Genomic DNA, 21,949 nt, shown 5'->3' on the forward strand with positions numbered 1-21,949 from the left:
AGTCTACACATCCTCCCAGTGTGTCCGTGGGTTTCCTCCCGGTGCTCCGGTTTCCTCCCACAGTCCAAAGATGTGCAGGTTAGGTGGATTGGCCATGATAAATTGCCCCGAGTGTCCAAAATTGCCCTTAGTGCTGGGTGGGGTTACTGTGTTATGGGGATAGGGTGTAGGTGTTGACCTTGGGTAGGGTGCTCTTTCCAAGAGCTGGTGCAGACTCGATGGGCCGAATGGCCTCCTTCTGCACTGTAAATTCTATGATAATCTATGACATCCAAAAACGTCTGCAGTGGATTAGGGACCCCAATTCTATTTGGGGCAGAATGGAGGCTCGCTCGTGCACTGCCTCTACACTTCATGCTATAATTACTGCACCACTGCCCTTCTCTCCTGCTAGACTTCCCTCAAATCCGGTGATGTTCTCCTCCCTCAGGATTTGAGAACCGTTCCGGCAGCACTTTTTTCCATTTTCTTTTGCCCCTATTTGTAACAATCAACTCTTCTTCATTTCTGGTTTGGACTCTTTGTTTAAATCTTGGAGGGCAAAAGGACTTGAGCATTTTAGGGACCTATTGGTAGAGGGGCGATTTTGCCAGTTTTAAGCAGCTAGCTGACAAATTTCAGTCGCCCAATTCTTATTTTCAGATTCGTGACTTTTCGCCGTAAGGTTTTTCTTTCCTTTCTGACCTTTTCTTTACTGAGGAAGGTTTTATCCTTGGCTCAACTGGCGAGGGGTCTATCTCAAACCTATATGGTTATACTCTCCATTGGATGGAGTTAGGACAAGATGGGAGGGGGGAGCTGGGTCCTGTGCTTACTGATGAGGCTTGGTGGGAGGCCCTCTGCAGCGTCAACTCCACATCCTCTTGTGCCTGGATGAGTTTAATTCCGTTCAAAGTGCTACACAGGACGCACGAACCAAGGCAAGGATGAGTGGGTTTTTCCAAAAGGTGGAGGACAAGTGTAATCGTTGTTCATTTGCCCCAGCTAACCACTCACATATATTTTTGTCCTGACCCAAACATACCAGCTTCTGGGTTTCCCTTTTCAACACTATATCGAGATTATTCAGCTGATTCTAGAGCCACGTCGATTGGTAGCCATATTTGGAGTCTAAGACTCAGCAATGTTTCACTCTGGGGTAGCCCGGAGGCGAATATTGCTTAGCTGGAGGTCTCCCATCCCGCCCAGTGCTTCTGCCTGGCTGAGCGATTTATTAACATTCCTGCACTTGGAAAAATGTTAACATACCATCAAGGGGTGGGTGGCAACTTTTTATTTCCTTTTTTAAGGATCTAGGGACTTTTCACAGTAACTTCATTTGAAGCCTACTTGTGACAATAAGCGATTTTCGTTTCATTTCATTCTAGATACTGTTAGCTGTTAGGGGATTTAGTTATAGTGTTTAGCTTTTAGTTTGTGTATTTGGGGGGGGGGGGGGAATTTGTTTGTAACTTTTTGGCTTTGTACCTTTACATCTTTGTTGGTTGATTGTTTGTTATATTGTTAGTGTTATTTGATAAGACTTCAATGAATACACTTAAAAGAAAATAATTTTATCGACCGTTTGTGGAGTTTGGGGACTTAAAAACTGTTACGATCAACAAATGTGATCACTGATTTTTCTAAGTATGTGAATTTGAATTATGGCTAAATGATAATCTTAGTTCGGAGTGGCACGCTGGCGCAGTGGATAGCACGGCTGCCTCACTGCTCGGAGGACCCGGGTTCGATTCCGGCCCTGGGTCACTGTCTGTGAGGGGTTTGCATGGGTCTCATCCCACAACACAAAGATGTGCAGGGTAAGTGGATTGGCCACACTAAATTGTCCATTAATTGGAAAAAAAGAATTGGGTACTTTAAATGTTTTTAAAAAAGCATGGGGGGGGGGGGGGAGAAGAGAGAGAGAGAGAGAGAGAGAGAGAGAGAGAGAGAGAGAGGAGGGGGGAGGGGGGGAGAGAGAGAGAGAGAGAGAGAGAAATGATAGCTCCACTCAAGTCACAATGGATGTACTTCTGGTTGAATTTTCACTCAGCTAAAATAATTGAAGTTGTTGCAATGATTAGTCTTTAGTAGAGCAGCAGAACTTGAGAACTGCTGATAAATACATTTTGTTGAAACATTTCATCTTGCACTCATCAGGACAGTCACAAGAATACCAATGTCAGGGGAAACAACAACAGCTTTATACTGTATGCGAAGAGAACTGCTTTGTTGGCAAGTTGACTCTGGTTGATAAGGCATTCCCATGGGGAATGCACCACTGATGGTGGCTGGCAGTCAACTGCCAAGCATTGTTTGAAATTTAAACCATGCAGCTTGACTCTGATTGGGCAACTCATTACCCTGCGGAATGTATCAGTGAATGGTTATCACTTATTTTGTTTAACTGAAACAGATGCAACACGTGTACATAGAATCCCTTTTGTGCAGGAGGCCATTCAGCCCATTGAATCTGCACCGACCCTCTGAAATAGCACTCCACCAGAGAGCACTTCCCCACCCTATCCCAATGACCCCTTAACCTAATCTACACATTCCTGGACACTAGGGAGGAATTTATCATGGTCAATCCACCTAACCTGAACATCTTTGGACTGTGAGAGGAAACCGGAGCACCCAGAGGAAACCCACATAGACATGGAGAGAATGTGCAAACTCCACACAGTCACCCAAGGCCGGAATTGTACTCGGGTCACTGGCACTGTGAGACAGCAAGGCTATTCACTGTGCCACCCTGTCTTCTGTCTTCAAGCCATGTTCTTTCAGTCTGCAAAGAACAAGGCGCTGTCTATTAATATATGTAGCTCCCAGTGCACACAAATGCGCCACACTGCAAGCCCGACTAATTATTTCGCAAATTTTGTCCAATCATATCTAATGTTGAGTTTTGCATTTTGCAAGCATGGGTTGGTTGGGTGCGGTCTGTATTTGCACCATTGAGAACAGTGGAAGAGACATACTATTTGACACCATCTGCCAGTCTTTGGGATGTACAGCCTAAATACCTCACTCATTTCTCACATTACTCAACTGGGATAGGCAGAATGTCTTTTTAGCTTGTTGGCAGTAGCCTAAGTGGCGGATAGCACTCATGTTGGCACTGAACTAATAGCAGCGTTAAACAGCTAGCTTCATCTGTGCCTCAAATTTGAGATACACCTTGCCCTTTCGGGGTAATCAGGTATAGAACAAAGAACAATACAGCAAAGGAACAGGTCCTTCGACCCTCCAAGCCTGCGCCGATCACGAGTCCCATCTGGACCAACCGCCTGCATCCTTCTATACCCCGTCTGTTCATGTGCCTATCCAGATAAGTCTTAAAGGTCGCAAACGTATCTGCTTCAACCACCTCACTTGGCAGTGCATTCCAGGCCACCACCACTCTCTTGTGCAAAAAAAAAACTTCCCCCACACATCTCCACTGAACCTTGTGCCCCCTTGTGATTTTCAATTCCGCCCTGGGTAAAAGCCTCCAACTGTTCACCCTATCTCTACCGCTAATAATTTTATAAACTTCTATCAGGTCGCCCCTCAGCCTCAATCTCTCGAGGGAGAACAATCCCAGTTTATTCAATCTCTTCTCATAGCTAATACCTTCCATACCAGGCAGCATCATGGTAAGCTTCTTCTGTAATCTCTCCAAAGCCTCCACGTCCTTCTGGTAGTGCGGTGACCAGAATTGGACACAGTATTCCAAATGTGGCCTGACCAACGTTCTATATAACTGTATCATAATTTTCGATACCCCATCCTATGAAGGCAAGCATGCCATATGCTTTTTTTAACCACCATTTCCACCTGTGATGCCACTTTTAAGGATCTGTGGATTTGCATGCCCAGATCTCTCTGTCTCTATACTCCTGATGGTTCTGCCATTTATTTTATAGCTCCCACCTGAATTGGATCTACCAAAATGCATCACCTCGCATTTGTCCGGGTTAAATTCCATCTGCCATTTCTCTGCCCAATTTTGCAGCCTATCTATATCCTGTTCTATTCTCTGACAATCATCACTATCCACAACTCCTGCAATCTTAGTATCATCTGCAAACTTGCTAATCAGACCCGCTTTCTTCCAAGTCATTTATATATATATTACAAAGAGCAGAGGTCCCAGTACTGATCCCTGCGGAACACCACTAGTTACAGACCTCCATTCGGAAAAATACCCTTCCACTGCTACCCTCCGTCTTCTATGGCCAAGCTAATTCTGGATCCATCCAGCTAGTTCACCCCGACCCCATGTGATTTTTCTGCACAGCCCACCATGAGGGACCATATCAAACGTCCATGTAGACAACATCCACAGCCCTTCCCTCGTCAATCATTTTTGCCACCTCCTCAAAAAATGCATTTAAATTAGTGAGGCATGACCTCCCTCGTACAAAACCATGCTGTCTGTCGCTAATAAGACCATTCACTTCTAAATGTGCATAGATCCTATCTCTGAGAATCTTTTCCAACAATTTCACTATCACTGACACCAAGCTCACTGGCCTATAATTACCCGGATTATCATTGCAACCCTTCTTAAATAACGGTACAACATTGGCTATCCTCCAATCCTCTTGGATATCACCTGTGGCCAACGAGGACACAAAGATTTCTGTTAGAGGCCCAGCGATTTCATCTCTCCACTCCCTGGGATAGATGCCATCTGGCCCTGGGGATTTGTCTACCTTAATGCTTTTTAAACACGCCAAACACTTCCTCCTTTGTAATAACGACCTGTTCTAAAGTGTTACACATCCCTTTGAGACACCACCAATCAACCTGTCCCTCTTCTTTATGAATACAGATTCAAAATACTCATTTAGGATCTCACCTACTTCCTTTTGTTCTGCACATCATTTCCCTCCTTTGTCCTTGAGTGGACCAAAATATGTATAAAATGCCTTGGGATTCTCCTTAATCTGGTCTGCCATGGGCATTTTGTGACCCTTTTTGCCCTCCTAACTCCCTGCTTGAGCTCTTTTCTACTTTCCTTGTATTCCTCAAGTGCTTCATCTGGTTTTAATTGCCTGTACCTCACGTATGCATCTTTTTTCTTTTTGACAAGATTTGCAATTTCCCTGGTCATCCATGGTTTCGGAATCCTGCCTTTCCTGTCCTTCCTTTTTACCGGCACATGCCTGTCCTGCACTCCCATCAACTGCTCCTTAAAAGACTCCCACATGCCAAATGTGGATTTACCCTCAAACAACCTCTCCCAAACAACAGCCTCCAAATCCTGCCTAATCTGGTTGTAGTTAGCCTTCCCCCAATTTAGCACCTTAACCCTAGGACAATACTTGACCTTTTCCATGAGTATCCAAAAGCTTACGGAATTGTGTTCACTACTCGCCACATAATAATAATGATCCCCCACTGCAACTTTGATGACAACATCAGAAATATGCAAGCGAAACAACAAAGTGATAGCCACTTGCTGGTTCATTCCACAGGGCAATGTCTTGACTAATCAAAGTCAAGTAAATTTGAAACAATGCTCGGTAATTAACCGTCAGTCATTATCAACTGGTATATTCTCCATGGCAACCAAGCAGCACTTTCTTCTCACACAGCATAAAGTTGTTGTTTCTCCTAACATTGGTACTTTGCAATTGTCCTGACCAGTACAAAATGAAAAGCTTTGACAAATTGTCTTTTTTCAGCAATACATAAAGATATTATATTATCCTTTTATATAACCTTCTCTAGTCATGCAGACATACAAATCAACAATTTAAACACCTTCTTGGTTTCCATGGTTTAATCCCACTGGTTAATTCAATGGCCCATCAAGCCCCATGGGAAGCTTGCATGAAATAATTTATCTAATTACCATGACCCAACCCTGTAAAGTTAAAATTGTATCTAAACCAATTTAAAATCCAATAGCAGAAATAGAAAACATGGAAGTAATGTACAAGTCAATAAATTATGTTTGTCCATTTCTTTATGTATTTGAGATGTGGACAAAGCTGCATCTATTGCTTATCCTGAGACGACATAGGTTTCAGGTGCGAGGGGCAAAGTTTAGAGGAGATGTGCGAGGAACTTCTGTTTTTTTTTTTTTTTTTTTTTTTACACAGAGGGTAGTGGGTGCCTGGAATTTGCAGCCAGAGGAGGTGGAAGCAGATACAATAGTGACGTTTAAGGGACATCTTGACAAATACATGAATAGGATGGGAATAGACATATGCAGACCCCAGAAGTGTAGACGATTCTAGGTTAGATGACCAGCATGGTCGGCGCAGGCTTGGCGGGCCGAAGGACCTGCTCCTGTGCTGTACTTTTCTTTGTTACTTTGACAGTGGCGAACCTTTGCCTTAAACGCTTTTAACAACATAAGAACTGGAAGCAGGAGTAGGCCATCTGGCCCCTCGAGCCTGCTCCACCATTCAATGAGATCATGGCTGATCTTTTGTGGACTCAGCTCCACATAACCCTTAATCCCTTTATTCTTCAAAAAACTATCTATCGTTATCTTGAAAACATTTAATGAAGGAGCCTCTACTGCTTCACTGGGCAAGGAATTCCATAGATTCACAACCCTTTGGGTGAAGATGTTCCTCCTAAACTCAGTCCTAAATCTACTTCCCCTTATTTTGAGGCTATGCCCCCTAGTTCTGCTTTCACCCGCCAGTGGAAACAACCTGCCCGCATCTATCTTATCTATTCCCTTCATAATTTTATATGTTTCGATAAGAACCCCCCTCATCTTTCTAAATTCCAACGAGTACAGTCCCAGTCTACTCAACCTCTCCTCGTAATCCAACCCCTTCAAGCTCTGGGATTAACCTAGTGAATCTCCTCTGCACACCCTCCAGTGCCAGTACGTCCTTTCTCAAGTAAGGAGACCAAAACTGAACACAATACTCCAGGTGTGGCCTCACTAACACCATATACAATTGCAGCATAACCTCCCTAGTCTTAAACTCCATCCCCCTAGCAATGAAAGACAAAATTCCATTTGCCTTCTTAATCACCTGTACCTGTAAACCAACGTTTTGCGACTCATGCACTAGCACACCCAGGTCTCTCTGCACAGCAGCATGTTTTAATATTTTATCATTTAAATAATAATCCCTTTTGCTGTTATTCCTACCAAAATGGATAACCTCACATTTGTCAACATTGTATTCCATCTGCCAGACCCTAGCCCATTCATTTAACCTATCCAAATCCCTCTGCAGACTTCCAGTATCCTCTGCACTTTTTGCTTTCCCACTTATCTTAGTGTCGTCTGCAAACTTGGACACATTGCACTTTGTCCCCAACTCCAAATCATCTATGTAAATTGTGAATAGTTGTGGGCCCAACACTGATCCCGGAGGGACACCACTAGCTACTGATTGCCAACCAGAGAAACATCCATTAATCACCACTCTTTGCTTTCTATTAATTAACCAATCCTCTATCCATGCTACTACTTTCCCCTTAATGCCATGCATCTTTATCTTATGCAGCAACCTTTTGTGTGGCACCTTGTCAGAGGCTTTCTGGAAATCCAGATATACCACATCCATTGGCTCCCCATTATCTAGCGCACTGGTAATGTCCTCAAAAAATTCCACTAAATTAGTTAGGCACGACCTGCCCTTTATGAACCCATGCTGCGTCTGCCCAATGGGACAATTTCCATCCAGTTGCCTCGCTATTTCTTCCTTGATGATAGATTCCAGCATCTTCCCTACTACCGAAGTTAAGCTCACTGGCCTATAATTACCCACTTTCTGCCTACCTCCTTTTTTAAACAGTGATGTCACGTTTGCTAATTTCCAATCCGCCGGGACCACCCCAGAGTCTAGTGAATTTTGGTAAATTAACACTAGTGCATTTGCAATTTCCCTAGCCATCTCTTTCAGCACTCTGGGATGCATTCCAACAGGGCCAGGAAACTTGTCTACCTTTAGCTCCATTAGCTTGCCCATCACTACCTCCTTGGTGATAACAATCCTCTCAAGGTCCTCACCTGTCATAGCCTCATCTCCATCAGTCACTGGCATGTTATTTGTGTCTTCCACTGTGAAGACCGACCCAAAACACCTGTTCAGTTTCCCAGCCATTTCCTCATCTCCCATTATTAAATCTCCCTTCTCATCCTCTAAAGGACCAATACTTACCTTAGCCACTCTTTTTTGTTTTATATATTTGTAGAAACTTTTACTATCCGTTTTTATATTCTGAGCAAGTTTACTCTCATAATCTATCTTGCTCTTCTTTATAGCTTTTTTGGTAGCTTTCTGTTGCCCCCTAAAGATTTCCCAGTCCTCTAGTCTCCCACTAATCTTTGCTACTTTGTATGTTTTTTCCTTCAATTTGATACTCTCCCTTATTTCCTTAGATATCCACGGTCGATTGTCCCTCTTTTTACCGTCCTTCCTTTTTGTTGGTATAAACCTTTGCTGAACACTGAAAAATCGCTTGGAAGGTTCTCCACTGTTCCTCAACTGTTTCACTATAAAGTCTTTGCTCCCAGTCTACCTTAGCTAGTTCTTCTCTCATCCCATTGTAATCTCCTTTGTTTAAGCACAAAACACTAGTGCTTGATTTTACCTTCTCACCCTCCATCTGTATTTTAAATTCCACCATATTGTGATCGCTCCTTCCGAGAGGATCCCTCACTATGAGATCCTGAATCAATCCTGTCTCATTACACAGGACCAGATTAGGACCGCTTGTTCCCTCGTAGGTTCCATTACATACTGTTCTCGGAAACTATCGCGGATACATTCTGTAAACTCCTCCTCAAGGCTGCCTTGACCGACCTGGTTAAACCAATCGACATGTAGATTAAAATCCCCCATGATAACTGCTGTACTATTTCTACATTTTAGTGATGGTGCTGCCATATACTGCTGGATAGGAAATTGCAGGATATTGATCCAGAGACAATAACAGCACAGCAAGGTGTTGGAAGTCAAGATGGTGCACGACAGTGGCAAATGTGGAGGTGATGCCATTCAAGACATTGCTATTCCTATGCAATGGTAGAAGTTGCAGGGAAGCGAAAAGATTTAGCAAATTCAATTTCACAGCTTGCGATGGGGGTGGGGTTGAATGTACAATTATAGTTCAATACCATAATTACGAGGCTGCCACATAACCATGTACCTATTTACCAACCTGTCGTTGCTTTAAGTAGTCAAGTGCAATCTGTACATTCTGCAACCTGTGGAAACGCATGCGGCCCTTCTCACGGGGCTAGAAAAAAAAGTACAAGGAGATAAATTAGTTTTGTCCTGGTATTTAATATAAACTGCAGTTCGGATTGATGCAAACAGTTTAGGCTCTTCTTTTTTGTCATATTTATAGACTTCAACACACATTTCAGAACAGGAAGTTTTATGACAGCTGTCATGTGTACACAGGGTAGCAGGCAGCATTCCAAATAGGTTACAAGGTTAAAATCTTTAACTCTCCCGAAATATCTCATCAACAAATTTAAATTAGGCTATTTTGAAAAGCTAGGAAAGGGTGAACAATTCAGTTCCTTTATACGACATGCACAGCAGTAGTGATATTTTGACTGTAATATGATTCATATTCATATGATTGTAATATGACACATCCTACTGTGTCTCACATCGCGTCACCAGCAGAGTGAACAACCATCTCTCCCTGGTGCCCAGCTGAGTCACTGCTGCCTTCCTCATTCTCACACTACCTGCCAATCTACCCGTGGCGTCCCAAGATCTTATTCCTTTTCTGAGCCCAAGCCTTCAGCTACCCACCTAGCCAAGTAACCTCAAGCCCACAAAACAGTAAGTTAAGACATGTGGTGACATTGAATGTATTAGTTCAAGTTTTCTTAGGTTAAAGCTAGAAAGTACTTGATTATGTTTCAGCCAATGAAGTACCCAGTCAGTGCAATAATGGGGGCAAAAGCAATGCTGAAAATCTGTCAGAGCCTCTAACAAAAGAATGGGGTGCTGAAACACAACTGTTTCTCTTTTTGCAAATGATGCCTGACCAGCTTAGTATTTCCAGCATGTTCTGGCAATAAAGGAGACTTCTATCAATTAGAAAGAACTGCAGAAGGAACAAAATTAAAGCCTACAAAATGCATTTGAGAATTCAAATTTCAATTTGAATGCCCACTGTTAACATAGAATATACAGTGCAGAAGGAGGCCATTCGGCCCATCGAGTCTGCACCAATCCACTTAAGCCCTTACTTCCACCCTATCCCCGTAACCCAATAACCCGTCCTAAAGTTTTGGACACTAAAGGCAATTTAGCATGGCCAATCCACCTAACCTCCATGTCTTTGGACTGTGGGAGGAAACCGGAGCACCCGGAGCAAACTCACGCAGACACAGGGAGAACGTGCAGACTCCGCACAGACTGTGACCCAACGGGGAATCGAACCTGGGACCCTGGCGCTGTGAAGCCACAGTGCTATTCACTTGTGCTACCGTGTTACATGAGAGCAACATTTCTCTTAAGTATAAACTACTTGATGTCAGAATGGATGATGCGAGTAAATGAAACAGTTTCATTTTCTGCCTGCCAAAACCGTTGAATCAGGCATAGTGCAATGATACACTAAGAATTCATACTCTTGTGATACACAAATCTTTTATTTTCCTCATAAACATACAATGGGCAGCTATAGAAAACACTCAAGATTTTATAAAAGATAGAATATTCCTATTTAAACATGACCATTTGGCCATCCAATGCCATTGGTACTGCAGAGAGGTGGCCAGAGGTTTATTGCTGGAATTCCTCACTTGGAGATTTGGTAGCAGGTAGGGTTTAAGTGAGGGGAAATTTATAAATCTTAAAGAGAGACGTTTAGGCCCCAGAGCAGTGGAGCAACTGTATCAATTAGAATACGATAGGAAGGGAAAAATGTAATCAGGGTGGGTGGCACAGTGGTTAGCACTGCTGTCTCACAGCACCAGGCACCCGGGTTAGATTCCCATCTGGTTGACTGTGTGGAGTTTACACGTTCTTCCAGTGTCTGCGTGGGTTTCCTCCAGGTGCTCGAGCTTCCTCCCACAGCGTAAGGATGTGCAGGTTAGTTGGATTGGCCATGATCAGCATGCGGTTACAGGTTTAGGGCAGGGGAGTAGTGTAGGTAGAGTGCTCTTTCGAAGGGTCAGTGCACGCTCAATGGGCTAAATGGCCTCCTTCTGCACTATAGGGATTCTAATTGAACAGTGAATACAATTAAATTAGGGGAAAATGATACAAAGTTAATTAAAAGGCATGAAGCATTCTTAAAAAGATAGATGAATTAACGGTATAAGTACAGGTAAGTGTGTTTAACCTAACAGTCATTACATAAATTTGGTTTCATAATCAACAAGGTTCGGAACGAAGTATTCCATGTTTTAGAAAGACAAACCAAATAAACAAGGAGTGAGGATAGTCCTGATAATAAAGAGTGGGTAGAGTACAGTAGGGAGGAGGAATCTTGGCTCAGAAGAGCTGGAAGTAGTAAGTATGGGTGGAGATAAGAAATGGCAAGGGGCAGACAACACTGGTGGGAGTAGATTATAGTTGTCCACACTCCCCAATGCTAGCTGTACTATCGAACAGAGTATTAATCAAGAAACAAGAGGGAAATGCAAGAAAAACAATGCATTAATTGTGGGCCACTTTAATCTTCATGAGGGTTAGACAAATGATAGAAAAATTGAATGGTTACGGCACAGGTGATGCCAATTTGGCCCAATATGTCTGTGATGGTTCTCTGCAAGCAAAATTCGGCTCAACCCATTCCCCCACCCTTCCTGCTTGGCAGTCATCAAATTTGCAAGGGTAGTTTGGAAGGCAAGTTCCTGGAATAAATGCATGGGCGCGATTCTCTGAAATGGAGACAGAGTGTTCGCGCCGTCGTGAACGCCGTCGAGGTTCACGACGGCGCGAAACGGCCCCTGTCCCGACCGATTCAGGGCCCGAAAATGGGCTAGGAGCGGCGCCGAGTCATTTACGCGTGCCAGGCCTTGGTGCCGCGTAAAGGCGGCGCCGCATACCTGGCGTCACCCACGCATGCGCGGGTTGGCCGGCGCCAACCCGCGCATGCGTGGATGCCGTCCTCCCAGAGTCCGCCCCGCAAGATGATGTCTGACGGATCTTGCGGGGCTGCGGAGAAAAGGAGGTCCTCCTTCAGAGAGGCCGACCCGACGATCGGTGTGCACCGATCGCAGGCCAGACCCCATTTGAGGCCCCCCCCCTCGCCCCCCCGCAGGCCGCCCCCCCAGCGTTCCCACGCTGTTCCCGTCGGCAGCGACCAGGTGTGGACGGCGCTGGGGGGAACCCGCCATTTTGGGCAGGCCGCTCGGCCCATCCGGCACTGAGAATCACGGGGGTACCAGTGAATCTCCATTTTGGCTGTCTCGGGCGATTCACTGTACCGTGCCGCGCAAAAACGAGATTGTGCCGATCTGGCCGCTTCCGTGAATCGCGGGAGGGCGTCGGACCGGCGTCGCGGGAAAGTTTGGTGACCCAGGCGATTCTCCCAACCAGCGTGGGAGCGGAGAATCGTGCCCAAGATACTTTCTCAGAACAAGACATTGAGAAATGAACCAGGGAGGATGCCATTTTAGCTCTTGTTTTGTATCATGAGACATGGTCAATGAGTATCTTATGCAAGGATCCTTGGGGAAAAGTAATCATATGATAGAATTTCACTTTGAGTTTGAGTGACAGACCCAAATCCAGAACCAGAGCAGTGAACTGTAATTAAACCAATTACATAGGCAAGAGTGAGGAGTTGGCGAAGGTAGATTGAGAAATTAAATTAAAGGCCATGACAGTAGATGAATGACTGCAAATTATAGAACAGAATCATAGAATCCCTACAATACAGGTGGAGGTCATTTGGCCCATAGAGTCGGCACCGACCCTCTGAAACAGCACCCTTCTTAGGCCCATTCCCCCGCAAACCTGTAACCCCAACTAACATGTGGACAGCAAGGGATAATTTGCATGCTCAATCCACTTAACCTGCACATCTTTGGACTGTGGAAGGAAACAGGAGCACTCGGAGGAAATCCACGCAGACACAGGGAGAACATGCAAACTCCACACATTCACCCAAGGTTGGAAATGAACCCGGGTGCCTGATGCTGTGAGGAAGCAGTGCTAACCACTGTGCCGCCATGCTGCCAAATCTACATTCCATTGAGAAATAAGAACTACATGGGAAAATAAATCCATCATGACTAAAATAGGTTAACAATAGCATTGCATTATAGAAACCAATTGTTTATCAAGAAAAGTAGCAATTGAGGGTTAGAAGAGTTTTAAATGCCAAAGGATGACCACAAAATGGATAAAAAGGAAAATAATACAATGAGAGTAAATTAGCCAGAAATATGAAACGATTATAGGAGCTTCAGAAGAATGTAAAAAGGAAGCGAGTAGCAAAAGTAAATGTGGATCCTTGAAAGGCTGAGACAGGAGAAATTATAATGGGGAATAACAAATGGTCGAGTCGTTAAAAGTATTTGTGACAGCAGGAGACAGAAAAAACAGAAATAGTAGGATTTAACTGTGGGAATAGTTTGTATCCTATCCTCCCCCCCCCCCCCCCCCCCCCAAAACACAAAAAAAATAAATAGTAGTTACTTGGCAAGACACGGTATGCAGGAAGAAATAAATGAGTAGTGTAACAAAATACCAAAATAATCTTCGGTGACTTTAATCTACATATAGATTTGGTGAATCAGATTGACAAAGGTAGTCTGGAAAATGACTGTATTCAGGACAATTTCTTAGAGCACTACATTCTCGAACCAACCTGATAATGAGCAATGAGGCAGGATTAATAAATAACTTCACAATACAAGAGCCTCTAGGATTGGAAGATAGCTAATGTAAAAGGCCAGTTAGCTTAACATCTGTTATGGACAACTTGGTAGAATCCATCACTAAGTATGTTATAGCAGGGTAGCTAGAAAAACATAATATGATCAAACAGTGTCATCATGGATTTGTGAAAGGGAAATAATGTTTAATTAATTTATTAGAGTTTTCTGAGGCAGTAACAAGCAAGGAGGGTGAAGGGGAACCCTTACATGTGGTGCATTTGGATTTCCAGAAGGCATTTGATAACCTGCCACATCAAAAGTTAATGCACAAGATAGTATTAGATAGCATACGGGTAACATATTAGCACAAATAAAGGTTTGGTTAGCTAACAGAGAATAGGGATAAATGGATCATTTTCAGGTTGTCAAATGGAGTATAATGTTCGAAAATATGAACTTGGCAGGAAGAATTAAAAAGCAGTATACTATTCAAATGGACAGAGATGGCAGAACTCAGTGGTACACTTGGACCTGGGTATCCTGATACATGAATCACAAAGGTAGTATGCAGGTACAGCAAGTGTTTAGGAAGGCAAATGGAATATTGGCTTTTATTTATTTATTTTACGGGCGGCACGGTGGCACAGAGGTTACGACTGCTGCCTCACAGCTCCAGGAATCCAGTTCCAGCCTTGGGTGACTGTCTGTGTGGAGTTTGCATATTCTCCCCGTGTCTGCGTGGATTTCCCCCAGGTGCTTCGGTTTCCTCCCAAAGTCCAAAGGTGTGCCAAGCTAAATTGCCCCTTAGTTTCCAAACCGTTAGGTGGTGTCACTGGGTTATGGGGATAGGTGGAGACGTGGGCTTGAGTAGGGTGCTCTTTCCAAGGGCTGGTGCAGACGCGATGGGCCGAACGGCCTCCTTCTGCATTGTAAATTCTATGATTCTATGATTGCAAGGGGAATGAAATATAAAAGTAGGAAAGTTTTCCTGCAATTGTACTGAGCCTTTGAGAGACCACATCTGGAATACGGTGTACAATTTTGATCTTCTGATTTGAAAAATTATGCAATTGTATTAGAAGCAGTTTAGAGAAGGTTCACTGGACTCAATGAGAGGCTGATCTTATAAAGAAAGACTGAACAGATTGGATCTTTAGCCATTGGAGTTAGAATTATACAGTGAAGCAACATCATGGGATGCCAGGAGCTTGGTCTGTTAAAAATTGTCCCATATGCTGCGGTCCATGTTGTGCAGCCGTCTGTGGCTACTTGGACCCCATGTCCTGCCCACCTCTGCATCCTCCTCGTTGTTGAGACATGGCATTCATCCTTCTCTCCAGCACTTCACCCCTCTGCTGCGCAATGTTGTGGAGGATGCAGCGGGCCACCACGATGTGGGAGACCCTCCTGGGGCTGTATTGGACAGCCCCTCCAGTGCGGACCAGGCACCTGAACCGCATCTTCAGGATGCCGATGCACTGCTCAATGACGCACATGGTTGCTGCATAGGCATCGTTGTAGCAGTTCTCCGCGTTGGTCTGTGGCCTCCGGATAGGCATCATCAGCCACAACTGCAGCGGATGACCCCTGTCGCCCAGGAGCCAACCCCTCACATGGAGGGGCACCTCGAACATATTAGCATGAAGGCATCGTGCATACTACCCAGGGTATCAGTGGACACACACCAACTGAACTTTCAGCGAGTGACTTGTGAAACGACCCCCTCATGCTCGTAGGGAGACCTGCGTCCTGCTGATCACCCCTGGACTTGGGGCATCCCAGCAATGGCGACGTTTCATGATTCCAGACTCGCAGGACAGAGAATCCCGCCCATTATATATCTTATCAGTCTACTCTCAATCATCTGTAAAGTGATAGAAGGGATCATCAACCATGCAATACTTTGAGCAATAACCTGCTCATGGATGCTGAATGTGGGTTCTGCCAGAGTCACTCAGCTCCTGACCTTATTACAGCCTTGGTTCAATCATGGACAAAAGAGCTGAACTCCAGAGGTAAGGTGGGAGTGACATCAAGGCAGCATTTGATAGAGTACGGCATCAAGGAGCCCTAACAAAACTAGAGTCAATGGGAATCATGGGGGAAACTCTCCGCTGGTTGGAATCATATCTAGCACAAAGGAAGATGGTTGTGGCTGTTGGAGGTCAGTGATCTAAGTCCTGAGATGTCAATGCTCCGCAGAGCAGTGTCCTAGGCCCAACCATCTTCAGCTGCTTCTTCAATTACCTTCCTTCCAACATAAGCCAGATGTGGGGATATTCGCTGATGATTGCACCATGTTCAGCACCATTCGCAATGCCTCAGACACTGAAGCAGTCCACATGCAAATGCATCAAGACCTGGACAATATCCAGGCTTGAACTGACAAATGGCAAGTAACATTCGAGCCACACAAGTGCCAGGCAATTACCATCTCCAACAAGACAGAATCAAATCATCGCCTCATGAAATTCAATGGCATTACATTCACTGAATCCTCCACTATCAACATCCTGGGGGTAACCGTTGACCAGAAACTGAACTGGACGAGCAATATAAATACTTTGGCTACAAGAGCAAATGAGGGGCCAGGAATCCTGTGGTGAGTAACTCCCCTCCAGACTCCCCAAAGCCTGTCCACCACCTACAAGGCACAAGTCAGGAATGTGATGGAATACTCCCCACTTGCCTGGATGCGTGCAGCTCCAACATTCAAAAAGCTCAACACCATCCAGGTCAAGCAGCTTGCTTGATTGGCGCCCTTTCACAAACACTCCCTCTCTCCACCACCGATGAACAGTGGCAGCCATGTGTACAATCTACAGGATACACTGCAGAAACTCACCATTGCTCCTTAGGCAGCACTATCCAACCCACGATGACTACTATCTAGAAGGACAAGGTCAGCAGATACATGGAAACACCACCACCTGGAAGTTCCCCTCTTGATTTGGAAATATATCGCTGTTCCTTTACTGTCACGGAATCAAAATGCTAGAACTCCCTCCCTAATAACTCTGTGGGTGTAACTACTTCACAGACTGCAGCGGCTCAACAAGGTAGCTCACGACCACCTTCTCGAGGACAATTAGGGATGGGCAACAAATGCTGGCCTAGCATTTGTTAGCATCTGCAAACATGCTGTAAAAATGAATTTAAAATATATATACTTGACATCACACAGCAGAACCAATGCTTGCATGCATCTTCACCATTTTATTTTGGGGGGAGGAGGAAAGTCTTAATTTTCATGAACTAGCAAGTATCCAGGGGATGGGTGATTCTCAAGGTGTGCAGGGTTAGTCCAGGTCTCACAGCAAACACTTGAAAAATTGTCTTGGTTAATTCATTAGGATAAAGGAAACAAATGCTACAATCTCAGGCAGCAGGCAAACACACAAAATATTTTTTCCTTTATTGTGGTTCCTTCAATTGTTACAGTGAAAGCACACAATTCATCGTGGCTTCCACCGATTAGAGCTGTCCGGGTTATATAAATATGATGAAAGAATTATGAAAGAATGTCATCCGGAACTATTTTTAAAAAAGGAAGTCCTGCACAGAAAACGTTAAGCCTTATTTGGTCTTTTTAGTGCAGGAAATTGTTTTATCCAGTGAGTACGTTATTATATCATTCAGCTGTGTATCCTATTCTTCCACCCTCATTCATGGATAGCGGCAAGGTGCCAAAATCAAATTCCACCTGATGTCTACGCAGAGCCCATATTTTTAGGTCAGACAGTATTTAAAATTATAAACTGGCTCAATTAAAACTTGAATTAATCACCCAAATTGCCCAAACCATAATAAATGGAGGAACTAAATGAAGGCAAGATTAGAATTAGAGTTGTTATTTTTGTTCATATTAATGCCACAAGCAAGATACTGGATCAATGTAGAGATAATCCACTTGAGTACCACATACTGATATGGTTGAGCCATTATTCATTTTAAGCTCTTTTCAATACCACATTAAAAAAAAGGGTTCACAACATTGTGCACCAAGTCTTTTCCTAAAAGATCAGTAGCACAATCAGCCGCTTTGGGTTCTTTCAATTAGTAACTAAAAATGTCAAACTTAAAGGTCTTTATATTTGGTAGGAAAAACAATATAGCACAATGCCAGAACAAAACAAAAAAGTTAGCTAGGGTTACTGGGATAGAGTGGAGGCGTGGGCTTAAGTAGGACGCTCTTCCCAAGGGCCGGTGCAGACTCGATGGGCCAATAGCCTCATTCTACACTGTAAATTCTATAATATGCAACAATATTGTCCAGATATTAGACAGGCTCCAGTGCCAAATTCCAAATATAAAATATTGAAAGCATAATATGTTCCAGAAGTTCTGTCATTAGAGAGATTGAATACCTCTGATATGGTCTGGATTCAAAACCCAAAACCTTATTCCAATATGGCTACCCGCCAGAATGAAGTTGTGTCTTATTTAGAGTCTGATATCGTTTTTTTAGAAACAGAAATTACCATTTTTCAGGGTAAAATGGCATATGTTTCTATTTACAGTTCAAATTATTTAGTTCTTCCAGTTGCTGCAAGAGGCACTGGTAAAGGGAAGTGGGAAGAAATGAGGCAAAAGGTAAAATATTCAAAATAAAAACATAAAACTAAGCATTTAAATTTGTGCAAAAAAGAAATAATCCATATAATCTGAGGTGCTATTTCATTTAATAACATTGTGGATTATCGAGCAGTGATACAGTAATTATTGCACCGCCTTTTGGAGGGGTTGGCACATACCCCCTCATAATTCCCCTCTTCTTGACCGTGTTCAGAAACACAGGATGACAATCTCACCAAGCGCAAGTTCTTCAGCACAGACTGTTCCTTTTTCTATCCAGCATGGGACATAAAGACAGAGTGACAGAGCACAGCAGAGCAAAAAAGGATAAAAATAAACACAGAAATTGCACACAAAAGCTTCAAATGAACTTATTGTAGCAGAGTTTGCTATGATGTAAATAATATCTGCCAGCAAATTTTCTTCTCAACAATCACATTATGCTTATGAATCATAGAATCCCTACAGAGCAGAAAGAGGCCATTCGACCCATCGGATCTGCACCGACACCTCGAAAGACCACCCCACCTAATAATTTGAAGCAGAACTGGGAAATATTGCCCCATGTCCTTGCCAACATGTATGCCTCCACAAAACAGCACAAACGCAGAGGGTCTGAAATTGCCTGGTCACTTATTAATTTCATTGTTGTTGTTTGGAGTTAGTTGTTCATAAATTGGCTGCTGTATTTGTCTAAATGTCAACACTGACTGCACTTCGAAATATCTCGTTGCCTGTGAAGCACATTGGGGTAACTTGAGGTTGTGAAAGCCATTGTTTAGGTGCAGGTTTTTCTTTCTTAAAGCAGTAATATGTATTTGCAGAATATGTGAAGCTGAAAATTTAGGGAGTTACTGAACACCACTATCAAGCCTAAGACATTTGGAAGGAGAACCATCAGCTAGTTGAATGAGTTTTTCCAGAAATAGCTCCGGAGGAGCTGCAGATTTAATGATGCCATCATCGTTATAGGGAAAACTGCAATGCAGTAGAGTCCATTCAAACTGAATTTAATGAATTGCAAGTAGGGAACAATAATAAATCAGTACTAGAAGCACAAATCATATATATCTGTTAGCCTTTGCTGTCACTAACTGAAAATTTAGTTTGTCGTCAATAGCTTAAATTTAAATAATACATTATTTCTAGCTAGTTACACCAGATACCAGCACTTGAGAAACATACTACAGTACATCCATTCAGTAACTCGGCAGAAGTTCTGAAAGGGGACAGCAGGGGATATTAACAGAGCACAGTTTAAACAAATATTAAAATTGATCAGCCATTCAATCTCAAGTTTCCCAAATAGCAAGTCTTTTGGCCTCACCCAGGTTTAACGAACGGGTTCACCAGAAAGATACTTGGACGTAGAGGAGTCAAATTAGAAGAACAGATTGCATAGGTTTGGCTTGCATTCCCCTCATTTAAGGTGGTTGCAGGACAATCAGATTGAGATACTTGAAAGTACAAAATGGATTTGAACAAAGAACAATATAACACAGGAGCATGCCGATAGGATGATTACTGGGAAACTAATTTGTATAAGCAAAAATACAGAACATAATAGGGTGGCACAGTGACATAGGCCTATGGTTAACACTGCTACTGCACAGCACCAGGGACCTGGGTTCAATTCCGGCCTTGAGTGACTGTGGAGTTTGCTCATTCTCCACGCGTTTGCATGGATTTCCTCCGGGTGAACCAGTTTCCTCCCACAATCCAAAAACGTGCAGGTTAGGTGGATTGGCCATACTAAATTGTCCCTTAGCACCCAGGGATGCGTGGGTTAAGTGGGGTTATGGGGCTGCAGGGATAGGGTGCGAGCCTGGTTAGAGTGCTCTTTCAGAGGGTCGGTGCAGACTTGATGAGCCAAATGGTCTCTTTCTGCACTGTAGGGATTCTATGATCTTAAAATTAGGATTAAACCATTCATGAGTAAAATCAGGAAACATTTTTTCTTTACAAATCGTAATGGAAATCTGGAAATTTCTCCCTTGAAAGGCAATGGATGCTGGACAAATTAAAATTTTCAAGATCAATAAATTTTTGTTGGGAAAAGTTAATGATTAATAGAGCAACGGTAGGCAAATTGAGTTGAGGTGTAGACCAGGTATGGCCTAACTGACTAGTTGAACATACTGGAGAGGCTGAATAGTTAACATTTGTTCCGATATAAATAAGAGTATCTTACCCACTATCACACAAAGCAATTATTTTATCCACTTCTGCCACTGGTTGGCGATACATATATATCAGACTCAATAAAAAAAAAGTTGGAGTACTGATTGTTACCCACTAGATGTCATCAGTGTGTTCTACAAATCAACTCCATTGCGTAGTGTTCTGACAGAGCATTCCATTCATTTGAAATGATACTGGGGTCATCAAATTGGCAATTTACCACTCTTATCATATTGTTATATAGAAAGTACCGAGTGAGAGTTAATTCAGACAAAACACACGAACTAGAGTCCCATTGCAATTGTAGTTCAGAGCCTAAAACCAGCTGTGAACACGATAGCTTGAATGCAGGAGTTTTTTTTAAATGCAAAACACAAAAATGCTTTAATATTGACATTAGTTAATCAATCTTTTTGTTGACATCTATTCAATGGAATATAATTTACAATATACAGAACTTGTATAGCATTGTTGATAAATACATGTGTAAAAATGCAAAAATGACAAAAAATGTCTCAGGTGTTGCAGAATACCAAAAGCCCCAATTTCTAATTAAAAAAGGTCGATCAGATAGCTCAGATAGCACAAATATATTCGTTCATAATCGAGATAGATTGATGTAATGTAAAAGTTCTTTAGTATTTCATCTAACAAGAGTTCACATTGCACATTCTGCAATGTTACTCACTTTAAATTATTTTTAAAAAGCACTTACCAAAGTCGCTCCAGAGAGCACTTCTAAGAGGGAGATCAAGTTATGTCCATCGCGTAGATCTTCATAAAGATCATTTATGTGCTTCCGTACCTGAACAAAACCAGAAATCAACTTAAAGCAATTTTTCCTCTTCACAGTATAGCAATTAAAATGTTGACACATATCTCAAATATTCAGTCAGGTTCCCTCCCTTTCTCCTTTTTTGAAATTGATAATTCATCCTGGGATACTGTTCTGCAGTCGGCAACTTTCCAAAAAGTAACCATTTTTCACTTGTGAACTGGGATTGTGAATATGCAGGTGGCTATTTGACCACAAGACTGATTACAGACTTAGTTATTCCTAACCTCATCTTTTGCCCATGCAATAGCAGCAGAGTTAACAGGTAAATAACCAGAAGCAACAAGTCTGACCAATTCCCCCTCTCTAGTCCAGGGTCACTGAAACCAACTGTTCTGCTTTGCCACCACCCTTGGAGTTCAGCTCACAACTCAGACCGTGTGCTTACATTTATAATGAGCTTTTGTTCCATTCTGATGAGCAATTCCTGCCAAGCAGTGTCACAAAATGGTTGCAAACAGATTGAGAAAACTGATGCAATCATGGACATACAAAAGGCTGGTCAGAAAATGAACAAAAAAGATCCACGAAGGAGGTAGGGTGAAGGATTAGGAGTGTGGGGGAGAAAGATTCAACATTTTTAATTTTAAAAAAAAAATTTGGTTTTG

At 43.0% G+C, this 21,949-nt stretch overlaps 1 protein-coding gene across 28 annotated transcripts in view; it reads right to left on the reverse strand.

Annotated features, from left to right (window-relative positions):
- macf1a (microtubule actin crosslinking factor 1a) overlaps positions 1-21,949 on the reverse strand; it is a 999,246-nt gene that overhangs the window by 529,072 nt on the left and 448,225 nt on the right. For all 28 annotated transcript variants that reach the window (XM_072501197.1, XM_072501201.1, XM_072501190.1 and 25 more), the window contains exons 3-4: positions 21,222-21,311; positions 9,112-9,189 (exon numbers count right to left, since the gene is read on the reverse strand). In XM_072501197.1, the coding sequence (XP_072357298.1) occupies positions 9,112-9,189; positions 21,222-21,311 (168 nt within the window). The remainder of the gene's footprint in view (positions 1-9,111; positions 9,190-21,221; positions 21,312-21,949) is intronic.

Source organism: Scyliorhinus torazame, chromosome 1 (genome assembly GCF_047496885.1).
Source record: "Scyliorhinus torazame isolate Kashiwa2021f chromosome 1, sScyTor2.1, whole genome shotgun sequence".
Classification (NCBI taxonomy): Eukaryota; Metazoa; Chordata; class Chondrichthyes; order Carcharhiniformes; family Scyliorhinidae; genus Scyliorhinus; species Scyliorhinus torazame.